At 49.6% G+C, this 26,174-nt stretch overlaps 1 protein-coding gene across 2 annotated transcripts in view; it reads left to right on the plus strand.

Moving 5' to 3' along the window:
• cactin (cactin, spliceosome C complex subunit) overlaps positions 1–26,174 on the plus strand; it is a 175,659-nt gene that overhangs the window by 25,722 nt on the left and 123,763 nt on the right. For both annotated transcript variants that reach the window (XM_045751642.2, XM_045751643.2), the window contains exon 3: positions 8,621–8,775. In XM_045751642.2, coding sequence (XP_045607598.2) covers positions 8,621–8,775 — 155 coding nt within the window. The remainder of the gene's footprint in view (positions 1–8,620; positions 8,776–26,174) is intronic.

Genomic DNA, 26,174 nt, shown 5'->3' on the forward strand with positions numbered 1-26,174 from the left:
GTACATTGTAGCAAAATTGGCATTCAACATAACTAACTATTTAGTTAATATAAGATATAAGTTGATAGCAGTGATTACAATGGTGAAGTTGCATGTCTTAGGCACATATATTGGGGAGTGGGTAGCAACAAGATACAGTGCGGGTTTAAGGTACTAGGTAGGTAACTATGAGGATGAAATTAAGTACTTTTTTGGTTTTACTTTTGAATAAGGCATAGGTTGGGCAGGTTTTTAATTCATTAGGGAGTGAGTTCCATAGACTAGGTTCCTTTATTTGCATAGGGTGTTTGCACAGATTTAGTTTGACTCTGGGGATATCAAAGATCTATTAATTTCTGGAGTGGTGATTATGGGTTCTATTACATCTGTCAAGGAAAAGTTTCAGATCAGGATTTGCATTTAGGAACAAGGCTTTAATATTAGTATATTTTGGTAGCAGTCTTTCCTGTAGACATATATTATTAAATATGACCGAAAAAGTAAGATTAATAATTCTAGGAGGAGGAGCTGAAGGAGGCATTTGAGCAGAGTTCCGTGCTGCGTTTCACTTACGAGATGGAAAAGGATGGGAAGCTGCCCTTTCTAGACGTAACAGTCATGGAAAAGAGCGGAGGTTTCCACACTGCAGTCTACACTAAGGAAACGAACATAGGAATGTGCCTAAATGCCAACAGCGACTGCCCAGACAGGTACAAGAGGAGTGTTGTTAACGCTTATGTCGACCGTGCTCTCAGCCACAGCTCAGAATGGAAGCAAGTCGACGAAGAACTCTGTAGGGTAAGGCAGGTCCTAGTCAACAACGGCTTCTCCAATGGTTTCGTCGAAGACATCATAAGAAGGAAAGTGAAACGCCATGCAACCTCTGAAGAGACAACCAACACAACACCTATACCCCCTATTAGACTATTTTACAGGAACTTCTTTTCAACAGCTCATAAAACGGAGGAAAGGGTCCTGAAAGATATTGTTAATAGAAACGTTATCCCTACAGACAAAAATCAGAGGATACAACTGACGATTTACTATAAAACCAGAAAAACGGCCAGCCTACTCATGAGAAACTCTCCAGACACAAAGCAGAACGCTTTAAAAGAGACCAACGTTGTCTATGCCTTTAAATGCCCACTTGGGGACTGTAAGCTCCAAAAACCCAGTATATAGGCAAGACAACAACATCTCTTTCTAGGCGTTTAACGATGCATAAGCAACAGGGCTCCATTAAGGAACATATAATCTCTTCCCACAACCAAACCATCGCCAGAGAAATCCTAGTAAACAACACAGAAATCATCGATAGTTACAGCGATAGCAGGCGGCTTGACGTCTGCGAGGCTCTACACATCAAGAAGTCAACACCAGCAATCAACAGCCAATTAATGCACAACTATATTCTACCCACTTCAAAACTCCGCTCCAATATAGAAGCATCAAGAAATATGGACCAATAGGCTTTCTACAAATCACTTCCATTCAATACCCATTGTTTCGTGTTCTGTCTTGTGTTTAGGACTCATACGTCAGGCTGCGAGCAGCCGCGTCTAACAGCCTGGTTGATCAGTCCAGCAACCAGGAGGCCTGGTCGACGACCGGGCCGCGGGGACACTGAGCCCCGGAAGCACCTCAAGGTAGCCTCAAGGTAAGAATTTAATACCCTATTAATACCACCTCACCCCATCCACCTCACTCAAATGTAGATATAAACAAATCGAAGATGTGTAAGTTCTATTCAGTTGTGTATGTGTAAGCTAAAGTCTTTGAAAATGTAATAAGTTTTACGAAACGCGCTCAAGTGTCGCGTCAGACTAGAAATAAAAATGAATTTTGGAGAATTGATTTTTGAATTACCACCAACAGTGAAAAGAAACGTACGAAAGATTGAGAAAATTTGTGTTAGAATTATTAATCTTACTTTTTCGGTCATATTTAATAATGTATGAACAAGGCTTTGTACATGTAAATGGCACAAGTGAATGTGTGGATGAGTATGTTTAGCATGTTCAGGGATTTAAACTGAAGGGCTGTGTGTTGCCTGTAAATTAGAGCTAGTTTTTGTTCTGATGGCAGATTTTTGCTGGGTGATGATGGGCTTAAGATAATTTGCAGTAGTTGAACCCCATGCACAGATATTGTATGTAAGATAGGGATAAATTAGCAAGTAGTATAATGAGAGGAGAACAGAGTGGGGAACATAATATCTGATTTTTGAGACAGTTTCTGATACTTTTCTGGGGGGGAGCCTCGTTAGCTCCCCAGAGCTTTCCCAGGCTGATATGCTAATATCAGACTTTGGCATCAGTCATGTGTATGGAGTTCTTAGGCCTACCGGAGACCACGGCCAGAACCGGGCCCCCTCAGAGAGGCAAGGGGAGCAATGGCCTATAGAAGCCCCCGTGTGGTTGGAAGCATTCTGTGTCTGCCATCGACCGGAACAGGCACCCAGAAAGGTAAGCGCCTCAAAACAAACCCCTATTCTGGTTAAAATTGCTACCAAAAGCCGAACTAGTGGATAGAACTCCCCAACAGAAAACAAGCAAACTAGTGTGACGTCACACGTCGCTGCGCCGCTGTCTTCGCAGCTTCCCCCCTTCCCGGGAGGGGGAAGGGGGAGCCCCAGACCCTCCATGCCGGCTACCCACACCTCAGTTCTTGAGGCTGATGCTATAGGCGAAAGTTGTGTGCTCTGGATCCGGTGTCGCTACAGCACTGTGCTTCGCGTGTGGTGTTTGTTTTTGTGGGTGCGAGAGCCAGGAGTTATCTTCAGTACTCGGGCTGCATGCGCCTAGGGCTGCCTTCCCTAGGTACCCTGTAAGTACTGCCCTTGGGACTTGGGGCCACCTTCCACAGGCTCCTCGGGGTCTGCCTCTGCTGGTCCGTTTTACCTTTTCGGTTTTTCGGCCACCTGTTGGGCTCTTGGGTGTTCTGTTCTCTCTTGTTACCGGCGGGTAAGAGGCAGTTTGCACTGGTAGGGGCACAGGGTGCTGCACAGCTTGTATTCCCGACATAGCGGCCGGCTCTGTTCCTTGGGGTTCGCTGTCCTCTTGCGGGGTTTTGTTTTTCTTTTTCTTTTTGCCTGGTGGGAGGTTCTGCCCTATTATTCCACTGGTGTTTGCCCTTCCACAGTTCTCCTCGGTGGCGCCCCCTGCGCTAGGTACCCGTGAGTGTACACGTCCCTGGGGTACAGCTATAGAAGTTCGCTTGGTAGTTTTGGGCGCCTGTTAGCAGCGCCCTGCCTAGGACTACCTGAGCGTGAGTCCTCTTAAAGTAAATGCTCAGGACCCTGGGAATCCCCTAGGGGGCGTGTTGGTCCGATTGATGTGACCTCGGAGTCCCCCGCTCGCTGTGTGCGAGTTTGAGGGTTGCTTGGTCCCCTTGTCTCAGGGTGACCCTCATTGTTTTTGCCTCTGCCACGCTGCCTGTTGGGTCGGTGATACTTTCGACCCTGAGTCCTGTGAGTGTTGCTGCTTGCTTGTGACTCAATTTACCCAATCCTCTGATGATTCTATTCGGGTACAGGCGGCGCGTGCGTTGCAAGCTAGGTTTCGTCTGTTGCAACGCGCTCGGTTGGTTGCTCACCCGGATGTCCCGGGGCTGCCTCGCTTTGCTTTTTGAGATCCGGACTTGGGGGTGGGGGTCGTTTCGATCCTGGTTCAGTCCGCACCTCCTCGTCCTTCCCCTTCTGTTCGTTCTGTTTCCCCTCCCCTTCCAGCCCCGAAGTGTCTGAGGGTTTCGGAGTCGGAGCTGGGGTTACTTGATCTCGAGACTCGGGCAGCTTCGGGGGGCGCCCCTTCCGGGGGTTGGCAGAGGCATTAGAGTCTTGTCTCCCAGCCGAAGCTTCTGGGTCTGACCAGTGGGCCCTCTTTCTTCCAGCTTCTACGGCTGCTCCGTTCTTGTCTTGTGGGGTCGGGGCTTGGGGAGAGGACTCGGCCCCGGGTCCTGCGGTGAAGGACCTCGAGGCTGGGGAGGGGCTGACTTGGGGGCCTTGGGCCCTGCTGGACCCCGCCTGGGTTTTTCTTCCCTCTGAGCGGGGCTTATTGTTACAAGGTGTGGAGTTTTCTTTTTCCTCCGCTGCGTATGAGTTGGATTTGGTGTCGGCCCCTCGCCTTTGCAGCTTACCTGCTGTGTGACCCGGATTATGCCTCGGAGATGGATCCGTCCGAGTTCAGGTTTGGGACTTCGTTCCCTCTCTGGCTCCGTTGCGAGGTTCCGGAGTCTTCCTGGCTAGCGGACTACCCCTTGTTTGTTCTGGATTCCTGGCATTCCTTCCCGTACGTTGGAGTGGCGGGAAGCTTCCACGATGCTTCCACGATGCTTCAGGTTTTCCTGGGGGGCGATCTTGAGTACCTGAATGAGTGCTTGTTTGCCCCTGCCCTTCCCCGCAATGTGGGCGTTATTCAGCTCCATGTGCAGGTTCCCACCCTTTCGGCGGCGCTCATAGCGGAGGACTTGTGCGCCTGGGGCCTTTTGGCTTCGGCCTTGCGGTTCTTTTCCCTCCTGGAGCTGTCCTCAGATTGGCTCGTGGAGGATGTGAGGACGCTTGGGTCTGTCCCGGGATCTGGCGCCTTGTCCTCGGCTGCGCGTTTGTCGGCTGCCTTGTTGAAGCTGTTCACACTGATTTTGCGGGATGCAGTTTCCCTGTTTTATGCTTCCCGTCTCGCGTGTCGACAGACGGTGCTGGGTTCTTCCGTGGAATCTGCTTGGGCTCTGGCTCTTAGGCGTTCTTCACCTTTTTGTCCTCTTCTGTTTGAGGAGTCGGCCGTGGTGCAGTTTATTCAGGCTGCGTCGTCGACGTGTCGTCCGATGTCGGACTTGTTGGTTTTTCGGGGGTTCCCGGGGTGGGTCTTCCCGGAAGGGTCGTGCCAGGGCTCAGGGTTCCTCTCGTCGTGGTAGGCCACTGGTGTCAGGTTCGGGTTCGGCTCCTACTTCGCACCCTCCCTCGTCTGGTCAGCGCGGTGTTCGCTCTGTGCGGGGTTCTGGGTCTCGTAAGGGGCGCCGGCCCATGCCTGGTCCCACGATTCGTGGGCGTTTCGGGTCGTGTCTGTCGACCTACGGTGGCTTTGGGCCCCCCCCCTTAGGGAGGGTCGGGGATGGCAGGGCAGGTTTCTTCCCCCTGCACTGTCGGGTCATCTTGGAGTGGGTTCGCTTGGGCGTCTTCGAAACGACGTCGTCCCTCAGATGGGTTTCCCGTCTGTTTCCGGTCCCGAAACGTGACTGCGCGGACCTGCGGTTCATTCTGGACTTGTTCCGTCTGAACCCCTGGGTTCATTGCCCCTCCTTTTGGATGACTATGCTGTCTCAGGTTTGGCTCCTCTTGTTGCCGGGAGCTTGAATGGTGTCCCTGGACCTCCGGGACGCTTATTGGCATGTCCGATTCATCCGTGGTTCAGGGACTGGCTTGGTTTTGTTGTGGGGCGTCTGAGTTACTGCTTTTGTTGTCTCCCGTTCGGGTTGAACCTGGCACCTCGCATGTTCAAGCGCCTTACGCGGGTTGTGGTAGCCCGTTTGCATCTCCTTGGTGTTCGGGTGTTGGCCTACCTAGACAACTGGCTGGTTTAGGCTCCCAGCCGGTCAGCTTGCTTGCTAGCTGGGGATTTGGTTCTTTCCCAGCTCGCCGGGGATTTGGTTCTTTCCCAGCTCGCCGGGTTCGGGTTCTTGGTGAACTGGAGGAAGTCCCATCTGGTTCCCTCTCAAGTTCGGACTTGGCTGGGTCTTGTTTGGGACTCTCGGACCACTTCCTTGTCTCTCCCTCCAGAGTCTATTTTGCGGCTGCAGTCCCACCTTCGTCTGTTTCTGGTGGGCCCTCGGGTCACCCGGCGGTTGCTCGAGGGGCTGTGCGGGAGCCTGAACTTCGAGATCGTGGTCTACCCGCCGGGTCGGGTTTGGCTTCGTCGGCTGTTCTGGTTCCTTCGGGGTCACCCCTTCCGCCTCTCTCGCGATTGCAGGGTTCGACCCTCGGGGGCCTTGTGTTGGCTGCCGCGTCACCAGCTTCCTCTTCGGATTTTTCGGGGTTCAGTGCCTTAGCGCCTATCCGAGCCCTCGCTCGATGTGTATACGTATGCGTCGTCTCTCGACTGGTGCTTTGTGACCAGTGCTCACCAGGCCGGCCAGGGGCGTTGAGATCCGTCCTTCTGTCGAGCTCACAGCATGACGCGGGAGTTCGCGGCAGTGTGGTTTGCTCTTTGGAAGATTCGGGTGGCCCGCGGATTGACGATTCGGCTCCATTCGGACTGCTCTCTGGTGTTTCATTGCCTGAATCGCGGGGGTTTGATGCGGTCCTTGTTTCTTTGGGGTTGGTCGCTTCAGGTGACTCGTCTGCTGAGTTCTCGGGGTTTGGCTCTCTTGGCGATTCACGTACAGGGAGTGTCTAACGTCTTGGCCAATGCCCTGTCTCACTTCGTTGCCCTCTCCACGGAGTGGACGGTCAACGACGAGTCCTTCCATTGGCTTTGCCAGATGTACAGGTGCCCCGAGGGGGACCTCTTCGCGTCGGCGTGGTCGCAGCGTCTTACCGTGTATGTGGCGCCCTTCCCCGATCGCGGGGCCGTCAGGGTCGATGCCTTTCGGCTAGACTGGTTGAGGTGAGGGGTTCCTGTACCTCTTTCCCCTGGTTCAGCGGTTGCTCCAGGTCCTGACTCACTTGGAGACTTACCAGGGGAGAGTTGTCCTCTTGGCCCCTTGGTGGCCGGCCCAGCCGTGGTTTCAGGCGCTGCTTGCTCAGTGTCCGAACCCAGAGGTTTTCCCGCGGCTCTGCCTCTTTCAGCAGATCGGGCCTGTACGTCACGTGGCTGGTTCGATCTCCGAGTCTTCGTGTATGGGTTTTTTGACTCGAGTTTATCATCATCTCTATGGTGATCAGGTGGCCTCCTTGTTGGTGTCCCACCTGCGGGCTTCTTCTCGGCGGCAGTTTCAAGTTTCCTGGCGGTCCTTCTGTTTCTTTTTGCGACTTCGTCGTGTTAGTTCTTTGTTAGGGTGGTCTTGTCCTTTCTCTCTTGGTTGCTTCAAGACCGTCATCTTATGCCTAACACTGTCGCCTCGTATTGTGCGGCGCTGGCGGAGCCGCTTCAGCTTGCCTTCGGTATCGATGTTATGTCTGCGCCGTTTCGCAACCTGTCTCGTGCCTTGTTTAACCTCCAGCCTGCCCATTCGCTGCCTGAGCCGTCCTGGTCTTTGGACTGAGTGCTCGCTTACCTTTTGTTTCCTCGTTTCGTTGTGGCCCCTTCGGTCCTGGGTTGTTTTTCCAAGGCTCTTTTCTCGTTGGCATTAGCCTCTGGGGGTCGGGTAGGGGAGCTTCATGCTTTCCTCCGGCGCAGGGGTTTCTGCTCTTATGCTCGTAGAGATTGTTTTGTTCGCTTTCAGCCGTCTCCTTCTTTTCTGGCGAAGAATGAGACTGCTGCGTTCCGGAGGGGTCCGTGGGTGGTTGATGCTTGGTTGGTCAGGCCGGGGATGCATCATGTTTTGTGTCCGGTTGCGGCGCTACGCTGTTACTTGGGCGCCACGGCTTCTGTGTCCGGGGACGCGCTTTGGGTTGATCTGGTTTCCCTTCTTCCCTGTTTGCGGGTTCGGGTCTCCCAGGTCGTCCGCAGGGTTATTAATATTAAGTCCAGCCAGCCTGCGGTCTATCCCCGTGCCCATGACGTCTGTAAGTTCGCGGCTTTTGCTGCCGTCTTTGGAAATATGTCTTGGTCTGATATTCGGGTGCGGGGTATTTGGCGGTCGAACAGGGTCCTGGCTGCTCGTTACCTTGTGAATGTCCCTGGGCCCCGTCGGGCCTGTGTTGCTTTGGGTCGGTGGTTGCAGCCAGTTGTCTCGGCTTCGAGTTGAGGAGTGAGCGATGAGCGCCTCCTGGGTAAGTCCCTCTTTTTTTCCGTCTGTGGGTAGTTAGCTCCGGGGAGCCGACGGGACTCCCCCCAGAAAACCTGCATTAAATGTAATGAAACGCCATTTTCTGGGTGAGTCCCAGAGGCTCCCCGGCATCCCTCCCTCCCTCCGGTCGGCGTTTTTTTTTTTTTTTTTTTGGCATTTTTGACATCCAGCCTCAAGAACTGAGGTGTGGGTAGCTCAAGATAACTCAAGATAACCGGCGTGGAGGGTCTGGGGCTTCCCCTTCCCCCTCCCGGGGAGGGGGGAAGCTGCGCAGACGTGTGACGTCACACTAGTTTGCTTGTTTTCTGTTGGGGAGTTCTATCCACTAGTTCGGGTTTTGGTAGCAATTTTAACCAGAATAGGGGTTTGTTTTGAGGAGCTTACCTTTCTGGGTGCCTGTTCCGGTCGATGGCAGACATAGAATGCTTCCAACCACAGGGGGGTTTCCATAGGCCATTGCTCCCCTTGCCTCTCTGAGGGGGCCCGGTTCTGGCCGTGGTCTCCGGTAGGCCTAATAACTCCATACACATGACTGATGCCAAAGTCTGACATTAGCATATCAGCCTGGGAAAGCTCCGGGGAGCCTCCGGGAATCGCCCAGAAAATGGCGTTTCATTACATTCAACGCTGTTTTTTTGGCTGTGTTTTATGTGGATGCTGAAGTTGTCTCTTCTATGTATAGGCCAAGGAACTTTGCATCATTTTTATTGCTGATGTTAACATTGTCTATCTGAAGTTTAATAAACTAAATATTTTTCAGGAAGCAAAGGAGAGAAAGCGAAAGGAGAAGATGGGTTGGGATAGTGAATATCTTCACTTTACAAATGCTGATAATCCATATGGTGATAATAATCTGCTTGATACCTTTGTGTGGAAAAGGAAACTTGAAAAAGAAGGTGTGACAAATATCTCCAGGTATGACCTGAATGTTGTAACAAAATTTCTTGCTAGTAGTACAATAGTAAAATAATTAGACTGAAAAAGTATTCCAGTCTTGCAAAATAAAGAGTATAATGTACTCCTGATAAAATAATAATATGGTACTGTATTTTTAAATAAATCTATTCAACATTATTTGGCTATCCAAACAGGTTTCCTGGGGGGAGCCCCTTGAGGCATCCTGAAGCTATTACACTGATTCAATGCCATACTACTAAGTGCCATCAGCTGCGGAGTTCTGTTGGCCTACCAGTCAATACCAGAGTGTAATAGCAGCAAAATGTAATGAAATATAATAACATTTCATTACATTCAGGTTGAATGTAATGAAATGCCATTTTCTGGGTGAGCCCTGCATTAGCCCTGGAGCTATCAGGCTAATGTATGATATATTAGACCGGGAGCATTAGTCAATGGAGTTCAGCCTACCGAGGACCACGAGCCAGACCTTGGGCCCCCTTATAGAGGTTTTAGGGAGTATTGCCCCTAGAAAACCCCCCCCCTCTGTGGTTAGGGTTTTCCTTATCTGCCATCAACTGGGGTTAGGCACCCAGAAAGGTAGGTATAACAAAACAAACCCCACATAGTAAGAAAATTACAACTAGAAACTAAAAAACCAGCGTTGAATGTAACGAAACTCCATTTTCTGGGTGAGACCCGGAGGCTCCCTGGAGCTATATCGGGCTGATGTGTATATATTAGACCGTGGCAATAGTCAATCGAAGAAGTTCTAGGCCTACCAGGGACCATAGCCAGAACCTAGCCCCTTCAAGAGAGGCACGAGGAGCAATGGCCTAAAGACACTCCCATGTAATTGGAAGCAGTCTTTGTCTGCCATCTACCAGGTCAGGCACCCAGAAAGGTAGGAATTTCAAAGCAAACTGCTGCTGATAAAAAAAAATTGCAAACCGAAAGCCGAACAAGCAACAGAACTCCCCAATTAAAACCAAGAAAGCAAGTATGATGTCACCTCAAACGCAGCGCATCCGTCTGCACAACCCCCTCCCCAGGAGAGGGACGGGGGGATGGGGTGGGTCCCAAACCTCCACACCGGCAACTCTCCTCAGTTCAGAGGCTGAGTATCAAAAACGCGAAAAAAACACCGACTGGAGAGAGGGAGGGATGCTGGGGCGCCTCCGGGCCTCACCCAGAAAATGGCGTTTCGTTACATTCAATGCTGGTTTTCTGTGGAGAGCCCCTTCGGCTCCCCGGAGCTACCTAACCAAAGATAAAGAAAAAGAGGGACTTAACCGGAAGGCGGTCGTCACTCGCTCCTCAACTCGAAGTCGAGACAACTGACTGCAACCTGTGACCTAAGGCTACATACGCCCGAGAATGGCCAGGAACATTAATGAGATACTGTGCGGCCAGGACTCTGTTCGACCTCCAAAAGCCCCGTGTCCGAATGTCAGCCCAAGACATACTGTCTCCACTCGATTATCCGGACTATATGGGAAGGACCCCCAGCCGGATATTCACGTGTTCCCGATAATGGTACTTTTTCACCTCCGAGTCCAAAAGTGACCATTTCCAACTATTTTTATACTACAAACAACATAATTTGAATTGCCTTGCCACATATAATTATTAAATATTCAACTAGAAACCTCAACTTACCTTGTTGGTGTTCGTCTTCTTTATTGATGCCACACATCTTGAAGTTAAGAATTCTTAACAATTTACGTAACCTATACTAACACAACACTAAAATTAACACTTAAAATTACTGTACAGTTCATTAAGCAAAGTTAGTTTTGACTGCCAGCTGCTGAAGCTTCACTAATTGAAGGCATTTGGGTTGCCTGTGAGGACTCACTGGTTGAGGTGTATAACAGTAACTTGTCTTTAATTATTAGGACAACCTTATTCCTCTTAACACTTCCAGAACGATTGATGCTGCTATCAGACATAGTCTTGGCCAAAAATATTCAAAGTTACTATGAAAATAAAAAACTTATTTAAAAAATTATTTCACTAATGGCGCGACACTTTGGTATAACACGAGGGACAGGAGCACATGGGTTGACCAGTATTGGACGGGTCCACTTGGGGCAGCTATAGCACGTTATGTAAGCCACCAGGAAGAAAAAACTCACAATGTTTTTGAAGGAAACTTCAGCCTGTGCATATTGTTTTCAGGAAACTTATATATTTGTTATTACATAATTACTGTACTAGTATTTCATTTGCTTTTGGCCATGATGAATTGTTCTAAAATTAATGGTAACGCCTGTACCCAGGTGGTCCCTCCCAACGCTCCCCTCCCACCCTCTCGACACCACCCACCCACCCCACCCCCTCCTCCACCATGCGCCTCGAGCCAGCCAGCCAGCCATAGCCAGATGGGATTAATATGGTACAGCCCACTCCATGGCTTTCATATCCGGACAATTCAATGATTATCCGGCTGACTGTCCGGATAGTGTAACATCGGCAGCAAGTTAATCGGCTCTGATTTTGTATCCGGCTAAACCAGCTTTTATCCGGCTCCCATGGCCATTTTGGCCGGATATTGAGAACTTTACCTGGTCAAGATTTTGGCCATATAAGGGTGTTTTCCAGATGTTCGAATCCCGGATAATCGAGCTGCCATAAACAGCAGCCAAAGCCGCGAACTTACGAACGTCGTGGGCACGGGGATGGACTGCAGGCTGGCTGGACCGAATAATCCTGCGGACAACCTGGGAGACCCACGACATGGTACAGGGAAGAAGGGAAACCGGGTCCACCCAAAGCGCGTCTCCTGCCACGGAGACCATGGCGCGCAGATAACGGCGAAGAGCCACAACTGGACACAAAACATGATGCCGCCGAACCAACCAAGCATCAACAACCCAAGGATCTCTTCAGAAAGCAGCAGACTCATTCTTCGCCAGAAAAGGAGGAGAAGGCTGCAAACGAATGAAACAACCACCAGGACCTAAAGAGCAGAAACTCCTGTGCCGGAGGAGAGCATGAAGCTCCTCGAGTCGACCCCCAGAGGTCAATGCCAACAAGAAAAGAGCCTTAGAAAACAGTCCTGAACCGAGAGGGCCACCACAAACCGAGGAAAAGAGCGAAAAGAGAGCACCCAGTCCAACGACCAGGACGACTCAGGCGGCGCATGAGCAGGCCGGAGGTTAAACAACGCCCGAGAAAGCTTGCGGAATGGAGAAGAAATGACATCCACCCCGAATGCAAGCTGCAGCGGCTCCGCCAGTACCGCATGATACGAGGCGACAGTATTTGGCATAAGATGACGGTCTTGAAGCAACCAAGAGAGAAAGGACAAAACAACCCAATCAGAAATCGAAGACAACCTACGAAGAGACAAAAAATTCCAAAAGGACTGCCAGGAAATTTAATACTGCCGTCTAGACGAAACTCACAGGTGGGACACCATCAATGAAGCCACCTGATCACCATACAAGTGGTGATACACCTGCATCAGAAAGACCAGATGCGAAGAATGGAGGAGAAGATCGAACCAGCCACATACCGGACCGGACTGATCAGCTGAAAGAGGCGGAGCCGCGGGAAGACCCTTGGGTTTAGACATTGAGCAAGAAGCGCCTGAAACCAGGGCTGGGCCGGCCACCAAGGAGCCAACAGGACTACTCTCCCCTGGTAAGTCTCCAACTGAGCCAGGATCCGGAGCGACAACCAGACCGGTGGGAAGAGGTACAGGTAACTCAACCTCGACCAGTCCAGCCGAAAGGCATCGATCCTGATGACCTCGCAGTCTGGGAAGGGCGCCACATACACTGGAAGACGCCTTGACCACGCTGATGCGAAGAGGTCCACCTCTGGGTGTCCATACGTCCGGCAGAGCCAACAGAAAGAGTCGGGGTTGACTATCCATTCCGTGAAAAAAAGGGAATTACGTCCACCAGAACGTTTGACACCCCCTGAACATGAACCGCCAGGAGAGCCAAATCCCGAGAACTCAGCAGATGAGTCACCCGAAGCGACCAGCCCCACAAAGAATCAAGGACCGCATCGAACCTCCTCGGTCCAGGCAAAGAATCACCGGGGAGCAGTCCGATTGGAGCCGGATCATTGCTCCTCGAGCGACAGGATTCCTCTGAAGCGAATGCCACACCACCACAAACTCCCGCGCCGTGCTGTGAGCTTGACAAGGATGGACCCCACTGACCCTGGCCGGCCTTGTGAGCATTTGTCACAAAGCCCCAGCAGAGAGACTAGGCATCTGTGAACACATTGAGCGAGGGCTCGGGGAGGCGCCACGGCACAGAACCCTGAAAAACCCGCAGTGGAAGCTGGCGACACAGCAGCCGACGCAAGGCTCCCGGGATCCGAACCCATCGATCGCGAGAGCGGCGGAAGGGACGACCCCAATACGCGTCCCGGAGGTCCAGAGACACTATCTAGGCACCTGGTGCCAAAAGCAGCCAGATCTGAGACAGAGTGGTCATCCGAACGGAGACGGCAAAAGACCCAGAAATTCAGACAAGATAAAGTCCAGTATGAACCGCAGATCCACACAAACCCATTTCAGAACTGAAAACAGGCGGGAAACCCACCTGAGGGACGTTGTCGTTTCGACCATACCCAAGTGAACCCCATTCCCGGATGTCCTGACAGAGCACAGGAGAAGAGGCCTCCTTGAAGGCCAAGTACCAAATCTACACAGTAAAATAACAACGTACTGGAGTGAACGATATGGAAGAAAATGCAGAATAGAACAAGTGAAGAGCAGGGGTGCCATAGGCACAATCAAAGAACACTGCATAAACATCAGAGGTCCACGGTTGTTCAACACCTTCCCAGCAAGCATAAGAAATATTGCCGAACAACCATGGACATCTTCAAGAGGAAACTAGATTTATTCCTCCAAGTAGTGCCAGACCAACCGGGCTGTGGTGGGTATGTGGTCCTGTGGGCCGCTCCAAGCAACAGCCTAGTGGACCAAACTCTCACAAGTCAAGCCTGGCCTCGGGCCGGGTTTGGGGAGTAGAAGAACTCCCAGAACCCCATCAACCAGGTATCAACCAGGCCTGCCCTGCCAGCCCCGATCCCCTCGAAGGAGGAGGAGCGACCCAATGCTACCGCAGGCCGGAGGAAACAACCCGAAATGCCCATGAATTGTGGGGCCAGGTGAGAGCAAACAGCGCGAGCCTTCCCCCAATCGCCCGGTCAACGGGGCGACCCGCGAAAGGGCCGACGTCCCCTACGAGAGCCTGACCGATGCTTAGAGCGATCACCGCGCCGACCAGATGCCGACGCCTCAAGAGTTGCCAGCCCCGAATCTGGCACTACTGGCTTACGACGACTGAAGGAACCCTGAGACCTGGCATGACCCTTTCGGGCAGTACCACCATGGCATCCCCAGAGAACCAACAAGTCCGACATAGGCCGGCAACTAGACGAAGCTGCTTGCAGAAAATGCAACACCGCAGACACTGCAAACTGCAATGGACAAAAAGTGGACGAAAATCTAAGAGCCAGGGCCCAAGCCGATTCCAAAGAGTGGACGAGCACCGCCTGTCGGCATGCGAGACAAGAAGCAAAGAACAGGGACACAATCTCCCTCGGAATCGGCGCAAACAACTTTAACAAAGCAGCCGACGCCCGAGCTGCTGAAGCAAACACACTGGACATCGGCCCAGATCCCAGTTCCTGCACATCCTCGCCAAGCCAGTCCGAAGACAGCTCCAGCAGAGAAAAGAAACGCAAGACCGAAGTCAAATGCCCACGGGCGCGCAATTCTTTGGCCACCAGGGACGCCGAAAGGGAGGGGAACTGCACGTGAAGCTGAATCTGACCGACATCACATGGAAGCACGGGGGCGAACAAGCACGCATTGAGGTGCTCAAATTCGCCCCCTAGGTAAACCTGAACAACCGTAGTCACTTTCCGCCATTCAAGCGCACGGGTCCGACAGAACGAATGCCACGCCCCCATGAAAAGAAAGTGCAGTCTGCCAACTAGAAGACTCTGGCACCTTGTAACGCATCCAGAAAGAAAACGAGGAGCCAAACTCGAAAGAAGAAGGATCCATTATCGAGGCGTAATCCGGGTCTCGCAAGAGGTAAGCTGCAAGGGCTTCCCATGCCACCTTTGATGTGATGCGGGAAGCCGTAAACCTCTGGAAGGAGGGAACCGAGGAACCGAAGGGAACCCGGAACCGAACCCGGGGAGGAGTCGCACCCATATCAAACTCGTACAGGGAGGGGTTGTTGTTGTTGTTTAAGATTCGCTACCTGGAACAAAAAATCCCAAGTAGCACGGGCTATGGTGAGCCCGTAGACAGGGAGGGGGGATAGGAAAACCCCTTTCCCTGTAACAACAAGCCCTGCGCCGAGGGTACCAACACCCAAGCGGGGTCAAACGAGGCCCAAGCACCCCAAGTTAACTCCTCCTCAGCCCTGGAAATCTCCACGTCAGAACTCGGGGCCGAGCAGTCCTCCAAACCCTCTTACTCTGGAGAAAAGGCAGAGTCAGCTGGAAAAGCCGGGATGAAGGGGGGCCCCGCTGGCACGGCCCAAGGGCTCCAGCAGGAAGAACAGGCTCGAATGTCTCCGCCGCCGATCCGGAAGGGACATTCCCCGAATCCGCCCCAGACTCACCACCAGGCAAACCCTGCCCTGACTCTGAAACCCTCAGACATTTGGAAGCCGGGAGCAGGGAGCAGGGGGGAGGAAGGGGAGCAGGATGAACCACAGCAGGGGAAGGACTAGGGGGCTGCAGATGAAACAAAAGTCAAGGCGACTAACACCCTCAAGTCCGGGTCCCTATAACCAAAGCGGGGCAGCTACGGGGCATCCAGAAAGGCAACCAATATTGCGTGTTGCAGCAACCTAAACCTTGCATGCAACGTTGAAGCTGCTTGCATCCGAATATCAATCTTTGGACTGGGTGAATTGGAGTACAAACATGGAACACCACTCGCAGGACTCCGGGTGAAAGGTGTCATTGACCCAACAAGCAGCATGGCAGAGGCAAAGATGGTGAGTGTCACCCTGAGGAGAGGAGTCAAGGGGACAGAGCAACCTTCAGATAACCCTGAAGCCGCAAGGGCAGTACTTGCAGGACACCTAGGGAAGGTGGCCCTAGGTGTATGCACCCCCCCAGTACTCTTGTGTTACTCCTGGCTCGCACAATACCAAAACTGAACAACAACACTGCACTGCAGTGCTGTTTAAAGGTTGGAGCCAGAGTCGATCAACCATTCGCGCTCACAACAGCCTGTCACAACAGAGTTGCTGGCGTGGAGGTCTTGGAACCCCCACCCTCCCCCCTTCCCCTCCCCTGGAGAGGAGGATTGCACAAACGGATGCGCGGCGTTTGTGGTGATGTCATACTTGTTTTCTTAGTTTTGATTGGGGAGTTCTGTTGCTTGTTTGGCTTTTGGTTTGCAATTATTTTTTGATCAGCAGTAGTTTGTTTTAGAATTCCTACCTTTCTGGGTGCCTGACCTGGTAGATGGCAGACAAAGACTGCCTCCAATTACACTGTGGTGTCTTTAGGCCATTGCTTCTCGTGCCTCTCTTGAGGGGGCCAGGTTCTGGCTCTGGTCCCTGGTAGGCCTAGAACTCCTTCGATTGACTGTTGCCACTGTCTAATATTTACACATCAGCCCAGTATAGCTCCGGGGAGCCGAAGGGGTTTCTCCAAAGAAAGGCAGAACTCCCTCCAAACATATAGAAACACGCAAACAAGCAAACGTCACACTCCTCCGCCTCGCCGCTCATTCGTATAGCCCTCCCCACGCCGGCTACCTAGCATTCCACTTGGGAAGCTAATCATCAAACAACATAAAAAACTACTGATCAGAGGGTGGGAGTGAGGGAGGGTTGCCCAGGAGCCTCCGGTGCTCACCCAGAAATTGGCGTTTCATTACATTTAACGCTGGTTTTCTGTGGGGAACCCCTATGACTTCCTGGAGTTACATACCCAAAGAACCAAGCAAATTTTGTGACAGCCATAAAAATGATCAGATGAATTATGGGAACATTCAAATCCAGGGATCCCATCACAATGGTTGTACTCTTCAAGTCACTTGTGTTGTCCCGTCTTGAGTACTGCTCAGTACTCACTTCCCCCTTCAGAGCAGGAGAGATTGCTGAAATAGAGGGAATACAGAGAACATTTTCGGCACGCATACAGGCGATAAAGTACCTAAATTATTGGGATTGTCTCAAAGCCCTCCAAATGTACTCAATAAAAAGAAGATGAGAGAGATATCAATTAATATAGACATGGAAGATACTGGAGGGCTAAGTACCAAATCTAGACAGTAAAATAACAATGTACTGGAGTGGATGATGTGGAAGAAAATGCAGAATAGAACCAGTGAAGAGCAGAGGTGCCATAGGCACAATCGAACATTGTATAAACATCATTGGTCTGTGGTTCAACACCCTCCAGCGAGCATAAGAAATATTGCCGGAACAACCGTGGACATCTTCAAGGGGAAACTAAATTCTTTCCTCCAAGGAGTGCCGGACCAACCGGGCTGTGGTGGATATGTGGGCCTGCGGGGCGCTCCAAGCAACAGCCTTGTGGACCAAACTCTCACAAGTCAAGCCTGGCCTTGGGCCGGGTTTGGGGAGTAGAAGAACTCCCAGAAACCTCATCAACCAGGTATCAACCAGATATGAGGAAAAGGGGGACTTACCTGGGAGGCGGCCTACCACGTAATCCTCTGTGCGACGTCGAGATAACTGGCCAACCTTCAACCCAAATGAACACAGGAACGCCCAGGAGCAGGAACGTTAACCAAATAACAGGCGGCCAGGACCCTGTTTGACCTCCAAAGTCTCTGCACCTGAATATCAGCCCAAGACATGTTGCCAAACACGGCAGCCAGTACAGCAAACTTCCTAACATCATGGGTCACGAGGATAGACCGCAGGCTGGCTAGACTTAATAACCCTGCAAATGACCTGGGAGACCCGAGCCCTGGAACAGGGAACGAGGGAAACTGGATCAACCCAAAGTGCATCCCCAGCCACCGAAGCACGCAGATAACGGTGAAGAGCTGCAACTGGACACGACACATGATGCAACCCCGGCCTGACCAACCAAGCATCAATGACGCAAGGACCCCTCCGGAATCCAGCCGTCTCGCTTTTCGCCGAAAAAGAAGGCTACAACCAAACCGACCAACCAACCCGACCAACCAAACCGACCGACTGGAAACTTAGTACACAGATGAGCCACAGAGACGTTAGAATTTTTTCAGTGTCAGAGTCGTTAATAAATGGAATGCACTAGGTAGTGATGTGGTGGAGGCTGACTCCATACACAGTTTCAAATGTAGATATGATAGAGCCTAGTAGGCTCAGGAATCTGTACACCAGTTGATTGACAGTTGACAGGCGGGACCAAAGAGACAAAGCCCAACCCCCACAAGGACAATTAGGTGAGCAATTAGGTGAGTACCACCAGGACCAAAAGAGCAGAAATCCCTGCACTGGAGGAGAGCATGAAATTCACCGACCCAACCCCCAGAGGTCAATGCCAACAGAAACAGAGCCTTGGAAATACCAATCTTGAACTGAAGGGGCCACCACAAACCAAGGAGAGGAAAGGTAAGAGAGCACCCTGACCAAGGACCGGAATGGCTCAGGCGGCGCATGAGCAGGCCAGAGGTGAAACAAAGCACGAGAAAGCTTATGGAATGGGGTAGGAGTGACATCCACCCCGAATGCAAGCTGGAGCGGCTCTGCCAGCACCGCACGATACGAGGCGACAGTATTAGGCATCAAATGATGGTCCTGAAAAAGCTAAGACAGAAAGGACAAGATAACTCGATCAGAAATAGAAGACAACCTACGAAAAGAGAGAAAATGGCAGAAAGAACGCCAGGAAACTTCATACTGTCGCCGAGACAAAGCTCTCAAGTGGAACACCATCAACAAAGCCACCTGATCACCATACAAACGATGATAAACCCGCATCAATAAGACCAGATGCGAAGAGCAAAGGAGAAGGCCGAACCAGCCGTGTACCGGACATTCAGACCTGTGGATTGATGATCCGGCTCCGTTCGGACTGCTCCCAGGTGGTTCATTGCCTGAACCGAGGGGGGTTTCGATGCGGTCTTTGGCTCTTTGGCGCTGGTCGCTTCGGGTGACTTGTCTGCTTAGTTCTCAGGGTTTGGCTCTCTTGGCTGTTCATGTGCGGGGAGTGTCCAACGTCTTGGCCAACGACCTGCCTCGTTTCGTTCCCCTATCCACGGAATGGACGGTCGACGCCGACTCCTTCTGTTTGCTTTGCCAGACGTTCGGGCGCCCCGAGGTGGACCTCTTCATGCCGGCGTGGTTGAGGCACCTTCTCCTGTATGTGGCCCCTTCCCAGACTTCGAGGCTGTCGGGTCGATGCCTTTCGGCAGGACTGGTTGAGGTGGGGGTTCCTGTACCTCTTTTCCCTGGTTCAGCTGTTGCTCCAGGTCCTGACTGGTTTGGAGGGGAGAGTAGTCCTCTTGGCCCCGTCGTGGCTGGCCCAGCCATGGTTTCAGGCGCTGCTTGCTCGGTGTCCAAACCCGGAGTTTTTTTTGCGGCTCTGCCTTTTCCAGCAGATCGGACTGGAGTGTCATATGGCTGGTTCAATCTTCTCCTCGAGTCTTCGCGTATGGTGTTTTTGACTCGAGTTTATTATCATCTCTATGGTGATTAGGTGGCTTCCTTGTTAGTGTCTCATCTGCGAGCTTCTTCTTGGCGGCAGTATGAAGTTTCCTGGCGGTCCTTCCGGTTCTTTTTCGTCTTCGTCGTTATGAATCGCTATCTGTTAGGGTAGTATTGTCCTTTCTCTCTCGGTGGTTCCAGGACTGTCATCTTATGCCTAACACTGTTGTCTCATATCGTGCTGTGCTGGCGAAGCCGCTTCAGCTTGCTTTCGGTATTGTTACGTCTGCGCCGTTTTGTAAGTTTTCTCGGGCGTTGTTTCACCTCCGGCCTGCTCATGCACCGCCTGAGCCGTCCTGGCCATTGGATAGATTGCTTTCTTTACTCTCTTCTCCTCGGTTTGTTGTGGCCCCTTCGGTTAAGGATTGTTTCTTGAAGGCTCTTTTTCTATTGGCATTGGCCTCTGGAGGTCAGGTCAGTGAGCTTCGTGCTCTCCTCTGGCGCAGGGGTTTCTGTTCCTTCGATCGAGGTGATAGGTTTGTTTGTCTGCAGCTGTCTCCGTCTTTTCTGAGGAAGAATGAGACTGCTGCTTTCCGGAAGGGTCCTTGGGTTGTTGATGCTTGGTTGGTTAGGCCAGGGGTGCATCATGTTTTGTGTCCGATTGCGGCCCTCCGCCGCTATTTGTACGCCACGTCTTCTGTATCCAGGGACGCGCTTTGGGTTGATCCAGGTTTCCCTTCTTCCCTGTTCGCGGGTGCAGGTTTCCCTAAGTTCGATGCTATTGCTGCCGTCTTTGGCAACATGTCCTGGGCTGATATTCGGGTGTGGGGATTTTGGTGGTCGAACAGGGTCCTGGCTGCTTGATGTCTTGTGAACGTTCCTGGGCCTAGTTGGGCCTGCGTCGCTTTGGGCCAGCAGTTGCAGCCAGTTGTTTTAACCTCAAGTTGAGGAGTGAGCAGCGACCGCCTCCCGGGTAAGGCTCTCTATTTTCGTCTGTGGGTAGTTAGCTCTGGGGAGCTGTAGGGGCTACCCCAGAAAACCAGCGTTGAGTGTAATGAAACGCCATTTTCTGGGTGAGACGCGGAGGCTCCCCTTCATCCCTCCCTCCCCCTGGTCTACGGTTTTTCACGTGTTTTGATGTCCAGCCTCAAAACTGAAGGGTGGATTGCCGACGCGAGGGTCTGGGGCTCCTCCTTTCCCCTCCCGGGGAGGAGGGAGCTGCGCAGACAGTGGCAAGGCAACGTGTGATGTTATGCTCGTTTGCTAGTTTCTTTTAGGGGAGTTCTATCCACTTGTTCAGCTTTTGGTAGCATTTTTCACCAGGATAGGGGTTTGTTTTGGGATGCTTACCTTTCTGGGTGCCTGACCTGGTCGATGACAGACATAGAATGCTTCTAACCACACGGGGGTTTCTGTAGGCCATTGCTCCCCATGCCTTTCTGAAGGGGCTAGGTTCTGGCTCGTGGTCCCCGGTAGGCCCATAGAACTCCATACACATGACTGATGCCAAAGTCTGACATAAGCATATCAGCCTGGATAAGCTCTGGGGAGCCTTTGGGTCTCACCCAGAAAATGGTGTTTTATTATATTCAACACTGTTTTTTTTTTGGGCGAGCCCTGGAAATGCCCTGACACCCTCCCTCCCTCCCTCTGGTCGGCATTTTTTTTTCATCGTTCTACAAATTAGGGGTGAAGTGGCCGGCTCGCCTGAGCGGTCTCCCACTTTTCCCTGTCGGGGGAGTTGGGTCACTAACGAGTGCACTCGCTAGTTGGATTACGATTTGCTTGTTTCATTGTTTTCTTTTGGTGGGAGTTTTTTGGCTCTGTTCAGACATAGGTTGCAATTCTAACCTGTTGGTGGTGTGTAATGTCTCGCCTACCTTTCTGTGTTATCCTCGGTCGATGACAGACATGACTATACTCTAAATGTAGAGAGCTCATTGCCATTGCTCACTGTGCCTCTCTGAGGAGGCCAGGTTCTGGCATGTGGCTCCCAGTAGGCACTAGAACTCCAAGGTATTGATGGCAGCAAACTAATATGGCACATGTCAGTTTTATAGCTACTGGGAGCTTCCAGGGCTTGCCTAGAAAATGGCGTTTCATTACATCCAATGCTGGGTTTTTGCTCAGCTCGAATCCTATCTAGGGAGAGTGGTTCTCCTGGCCCAATGGTGGCCGGCCCAGCCTTGGTTTTCAGGCACTGCTTGCTCGGTGTCCGAACCTGAGAGTTTTTCTGTGGCTCTGCTTCTTTTAGAAGGTTGGGCCGGTAAAGTACCTCGCTGGTTTGCCCAACTCTTCCGGTCTTCGTGTCAGGTTTTTTTTATGCGGGTGTATCGCCATTTGTATGGTGATCAGGTGACTTCTTTGGTGGTGTCCGACCTGTTTTCTTCCTCTCAGCGATAGTATGAAGTCGTCTGGCGTTCGTTCTACCATTTTCTTCACAAACAGTTCTGTTTTGGATTTCTCGGCTGCATCATACATAGTACAGTCAGCATTGTAGTTGAGCATATGGAGCAACGTAATTTATCAGGAGATCCAGCTTGTCCTCATTGGGAGTAGTTTGTTGTACTGCTAGAGAGAAGTTTTTGAATGTCTTGAGCCAATGATGCCATTCTTGAGTGGCGTTGGTGGAGTTTGGGTCAGTAGCAATCCGCTTGGGCCGTAGGAACCACTCCATGTTCACTAGATGAATTATTTGATCAATTAATTTAGGTAAACAAATGCATTGCCAGACTTGTGGCTTTATTGATTAAATAATTACAGTACAGTTACATACTGCGATAATACCAAGCCATATAATATACAATATATATATAAATTATATATACAGTGGTACCTCGCATAACGAATTTAATCCGTTCCATGTTCGTCATGTGAAACGGACGTCATACAAAACGAGTGTCCCCCCATGTAACCAGTGTGATGCACTGTGTTTATTGTGAAATTTCCCCAGAGTGCATGACATCAAATGTTCCCCAAAATAAAAATTTTCTTTGTAAAATGATAAATTACCGTCCCTGAACATGTCTATGTAAAAATAATTACCAAATTCCACTTACTTTGGCTGTGAGGGCGTGGACAAGGTGCGCTGTGACGTCATCAGGGCCTGGTCGCCCGTGTGTGAAGCTCCCAGACACGGTCGCGCAGGCCATTCAAGCACCGCGTGTTGCCACAAATATATTTTCAAATATTTTTTCTATGCGTTTCCAATGCGGTTTTATTTGTTTCTTTTATCGTATATGATGCATATTTGTGACCTTTACAATATGTATACAGTAGAATGTTCATAATTTTCCATGAAACTGTGATACATGTGTCAGTAATGTGTCCACAATAAATGTTTATTGTCACAATATTACGTGGTAAAAATTCACTAATATTACAATATGTACAGTTTCACATACTATTAACACAGTAACACACTGTATTACACACTCAGTACTTTGGAGGTGCATAATAGTCAACGAAGTAGTCCATGGTACACAGCGCGACTTTGCTCTCCTTGCACCAGCTACAGATAGATTTTTGCTTCCTGTTTCATCGTTATGTGTGCTTGCAAATAACGCACTTGCGTGCACCCTTGGCTTTAGTACTTGTAGGTGGTATGTAGCCAAGCTTGTAAAGCATAAAGTAGTATTGAAACGATTATAGGAAAAGCTCAATTTGTAAGGTAGTCTTGAAAAGATCGCTTTGTAAGGTCCCACACAGGAAGAGATTCAGCTAGCCTCAAAGAGTGTCCATCAGTCAGGAAGAGATTCAGCTAGCCTCAAAGAGTGTCCATCAGTCAGGAAGAGATTCAGCTAGCCTCAAAGAGTGTCCATCAGTCGGGAAAAGATTCAGGTATTCTTGAAAATATCAATGAACACCACCACCATGGAAGCCGCTAACACTGTTAATCTATGCTACTTGTATCAGATGCATCATCACTGAACGCAGAAAACGATTCATCTATGTATCATCTATATACATTAGAGATGGCAAGGGTGGGGCTCAGAGCTACACCTGGATACGCTTGCTGTATCATCCTCATAGGTGCTGTATCACTGGCATCCGACTGTTGTGTTAAGCCCTTATTGCGCCTAGCTTCACCAATGTTATGACCCTTATGTTCTTCAAACAAAAGGGTCTGAATTGCACCGACTGAGCACAGTCTTTCAACACCGTGTGGGACAGGTGTTTGAGAGCCAGAGGCACGTGTGCCACAAATGGTTGCTCACGCAGTACTAACCCAGCCAGCAGCCCTTGTCTTTCATATTCGTTATGGCAAAAGGTTCGTTCAGTTTTTGTTGGGTAGGCTGCTCCATTATGACAATCTTTCTTTGTTTCAAATGTGTTCCATTTGTTTTGTATTTGTCACTTACGTCTCAATAATGGAGCAGCCTACCCGACAAACACTGAACGAACCTTTATGACATTTGTCCATTTTTCAAATTGTTTCAACAGTTCTTTTATTTTTCGTTTTTTTTTTTTTTAAGAAACATGGAGCAGCCGACCTGTAGACCACCGAACGAACCTTTTTGACATTTGTACTGGTTTTCAAAATTCTTCATTTTTTTTATTATTTACGTTTTTTGTATGTAAGAAACATGGAGCAGCCTACCTGCCGACCACCGAATGAACCTTTTGCTATAAGGCAAATGAAAAATAAATATTGAACACATTTGAAGAAAGGAAAATGTCATAATGGTTTATTCAGTGTATGTAAGGTAGGCTTCTCCATTATTGAGACGCAAATGACAAATAAAAAACAAATGGAACACATTTGAAACAAAGAAAGATTGTTATAATGGAGCAGCCTACCTGCCGAACACCGAACGAACCTTTTTGACATTTGTTGTATATCAGACATTTCATTTCTTTTTTCCTACAAAAACGTCAATGCTTTGCAACATCTCAGTAGTCACCCTTTTATATCCCAGCATCATTAGCATCTTTAAACAAGAACAACATAATTTATGTGCATCGTCGGAATGTGCAAGAAGCAGCGCGACCCCACCATGTGGTGTTGACGTTACTCAAACCAGCGTTCGTCATAAGGGACGATTTGACGCCGATCGGGCCGTTCGTTACCCAAAATATTCGTCTTTTGGGGCAATCATTATGCGAGGTACCACTGTATATACAGCATATATATAATATGTATATATATATATATATATATATATATATATATATATATATATATATATATATATATATATATATATATATATATATATATATATATATATACATATATATATATACTAATATATATATATATATATACTAATATATATATATATATATATATATATATATATATATATATATATATATATATATATATATATATTAGTGTATATATATATAGCCCTGTTCTAATAGTTCAGGGCTCTATTAAGGAACATATAATCTCTTCCCACAACCAAACCATCGCCAGAGAAATCCTAGTATACAACACAGAAATCATCGATAGATACAGCAATAGCAGGCGGCTTGACGTCTGCGAGGCTCTACACATCAAGAAGTCAACACCAGCAATCAACAGCCAATTAATGCACAACTATATTCTACCCACCTCAAGACTCCGCTCCAATATAGAAGCATCAAGAAATATGGACCAATAGGCTTTCTACAAATCACTTCCATTCAATACTCATTGTTTCGTGTTCTGTCTTGTGTTTAGGAATTTAATACCCTATTAATACCACCTCACCCCATCCACCTCACTCAAATGTAGATATAAACAAATCGAAGATGTGTAAGTTCTATTCAGTTGTGTATGTGCAAGCTAAAGTCTTTGAAAATATAATAAGTTTTACGAAACGCGCTCAAGTGTCGCGTCAGACTAGAAATAAAAATGAATTTTGGAGAATTGATTTTTGAATTACCACCAACAGTGAAAAGAAACGTACGAAAGATCGAGAAAATTCGTGTTAGAATTATTAATCTTACTTTTTCGGTCATATTTAATAATATATATATATATATATATATATATATATATATATATATATATATATATATATATATATATATATATATATATATACAGAGCACCACTTGGTTTCCGAACCCCTTGGGGACGAGACCCGTCGGTTAACATGTAAGTTCGTATACGAGAAATAGAGGGGAAAAATAAACTAGAAATGTAAAAAGAAATTTTTCCGAAAAATTTATGAAAAAAACTCTAGGGAAAAAAATCGTCAGGTTCATGGCGTAAATGCGACCGTGTTTTGTTTGTACTCATCAATAAGTGAAGTCCTGATCCGCTTTATAAAAGTCCTTAATTGTTCCTAACTGATTATTAAGACGTCTGGCAAACATCCTCTGGATGTTTCCTGCCAGCCTGCAGGCACATCCTGCCTAAAATATACGATGATGTACTGTACATTTAAGAAACAAATCTGGGTCACAGGTCTGTGGAGTGTGGTTAGGCTTACGGAGTCAGCCGGTCCCTCCCCCACCACCAACACACCTCCCCCTCTCCCCCCACCACCGACACACCTCCCCCTCTCCCCCCACCACCGACACACCTCCCCCACCCCCCACCCCAAACCCATACACACACACACACACACTCTCAAAGGTCACGTGGTTCACAGTTCACTTCAACACCCATATATCGCTTCCTGCCTGCCTGCCTCCTTCCCACCCTGCCAGCCTGCTTCCTTCCCAGCCTGCCTCCTTCCCAGCCTGCCTGCCTGCCTCCTTCCCAGCCTGCCAGCCTGCCTCCTTCCCAGCCTGCCTCCTTCCCAGCCTGCCTCCTTCCCAGCCTGCCAGCCTGCCTCCTTCCCAGCCTGCCAGCCTGCCTCCTTCCCA

Source organism: Procambarus clarkii, chromosome 23 (genome assembly GCF_040958095.1).
Source record: "Procambarus clarkii isolate CNS0578487 chromosome 23, FALCON_Pclarkii_2.0, whole genome shotgun sequence".
In the NCBI taxonomy this organism is placed as follows: domain Eukaryota; kingdom Metazoa; phylum Arthropoda; class Malacostraca; order Decapoda; family Cambaridae; genus Procambarus; species Procambarus clarkii.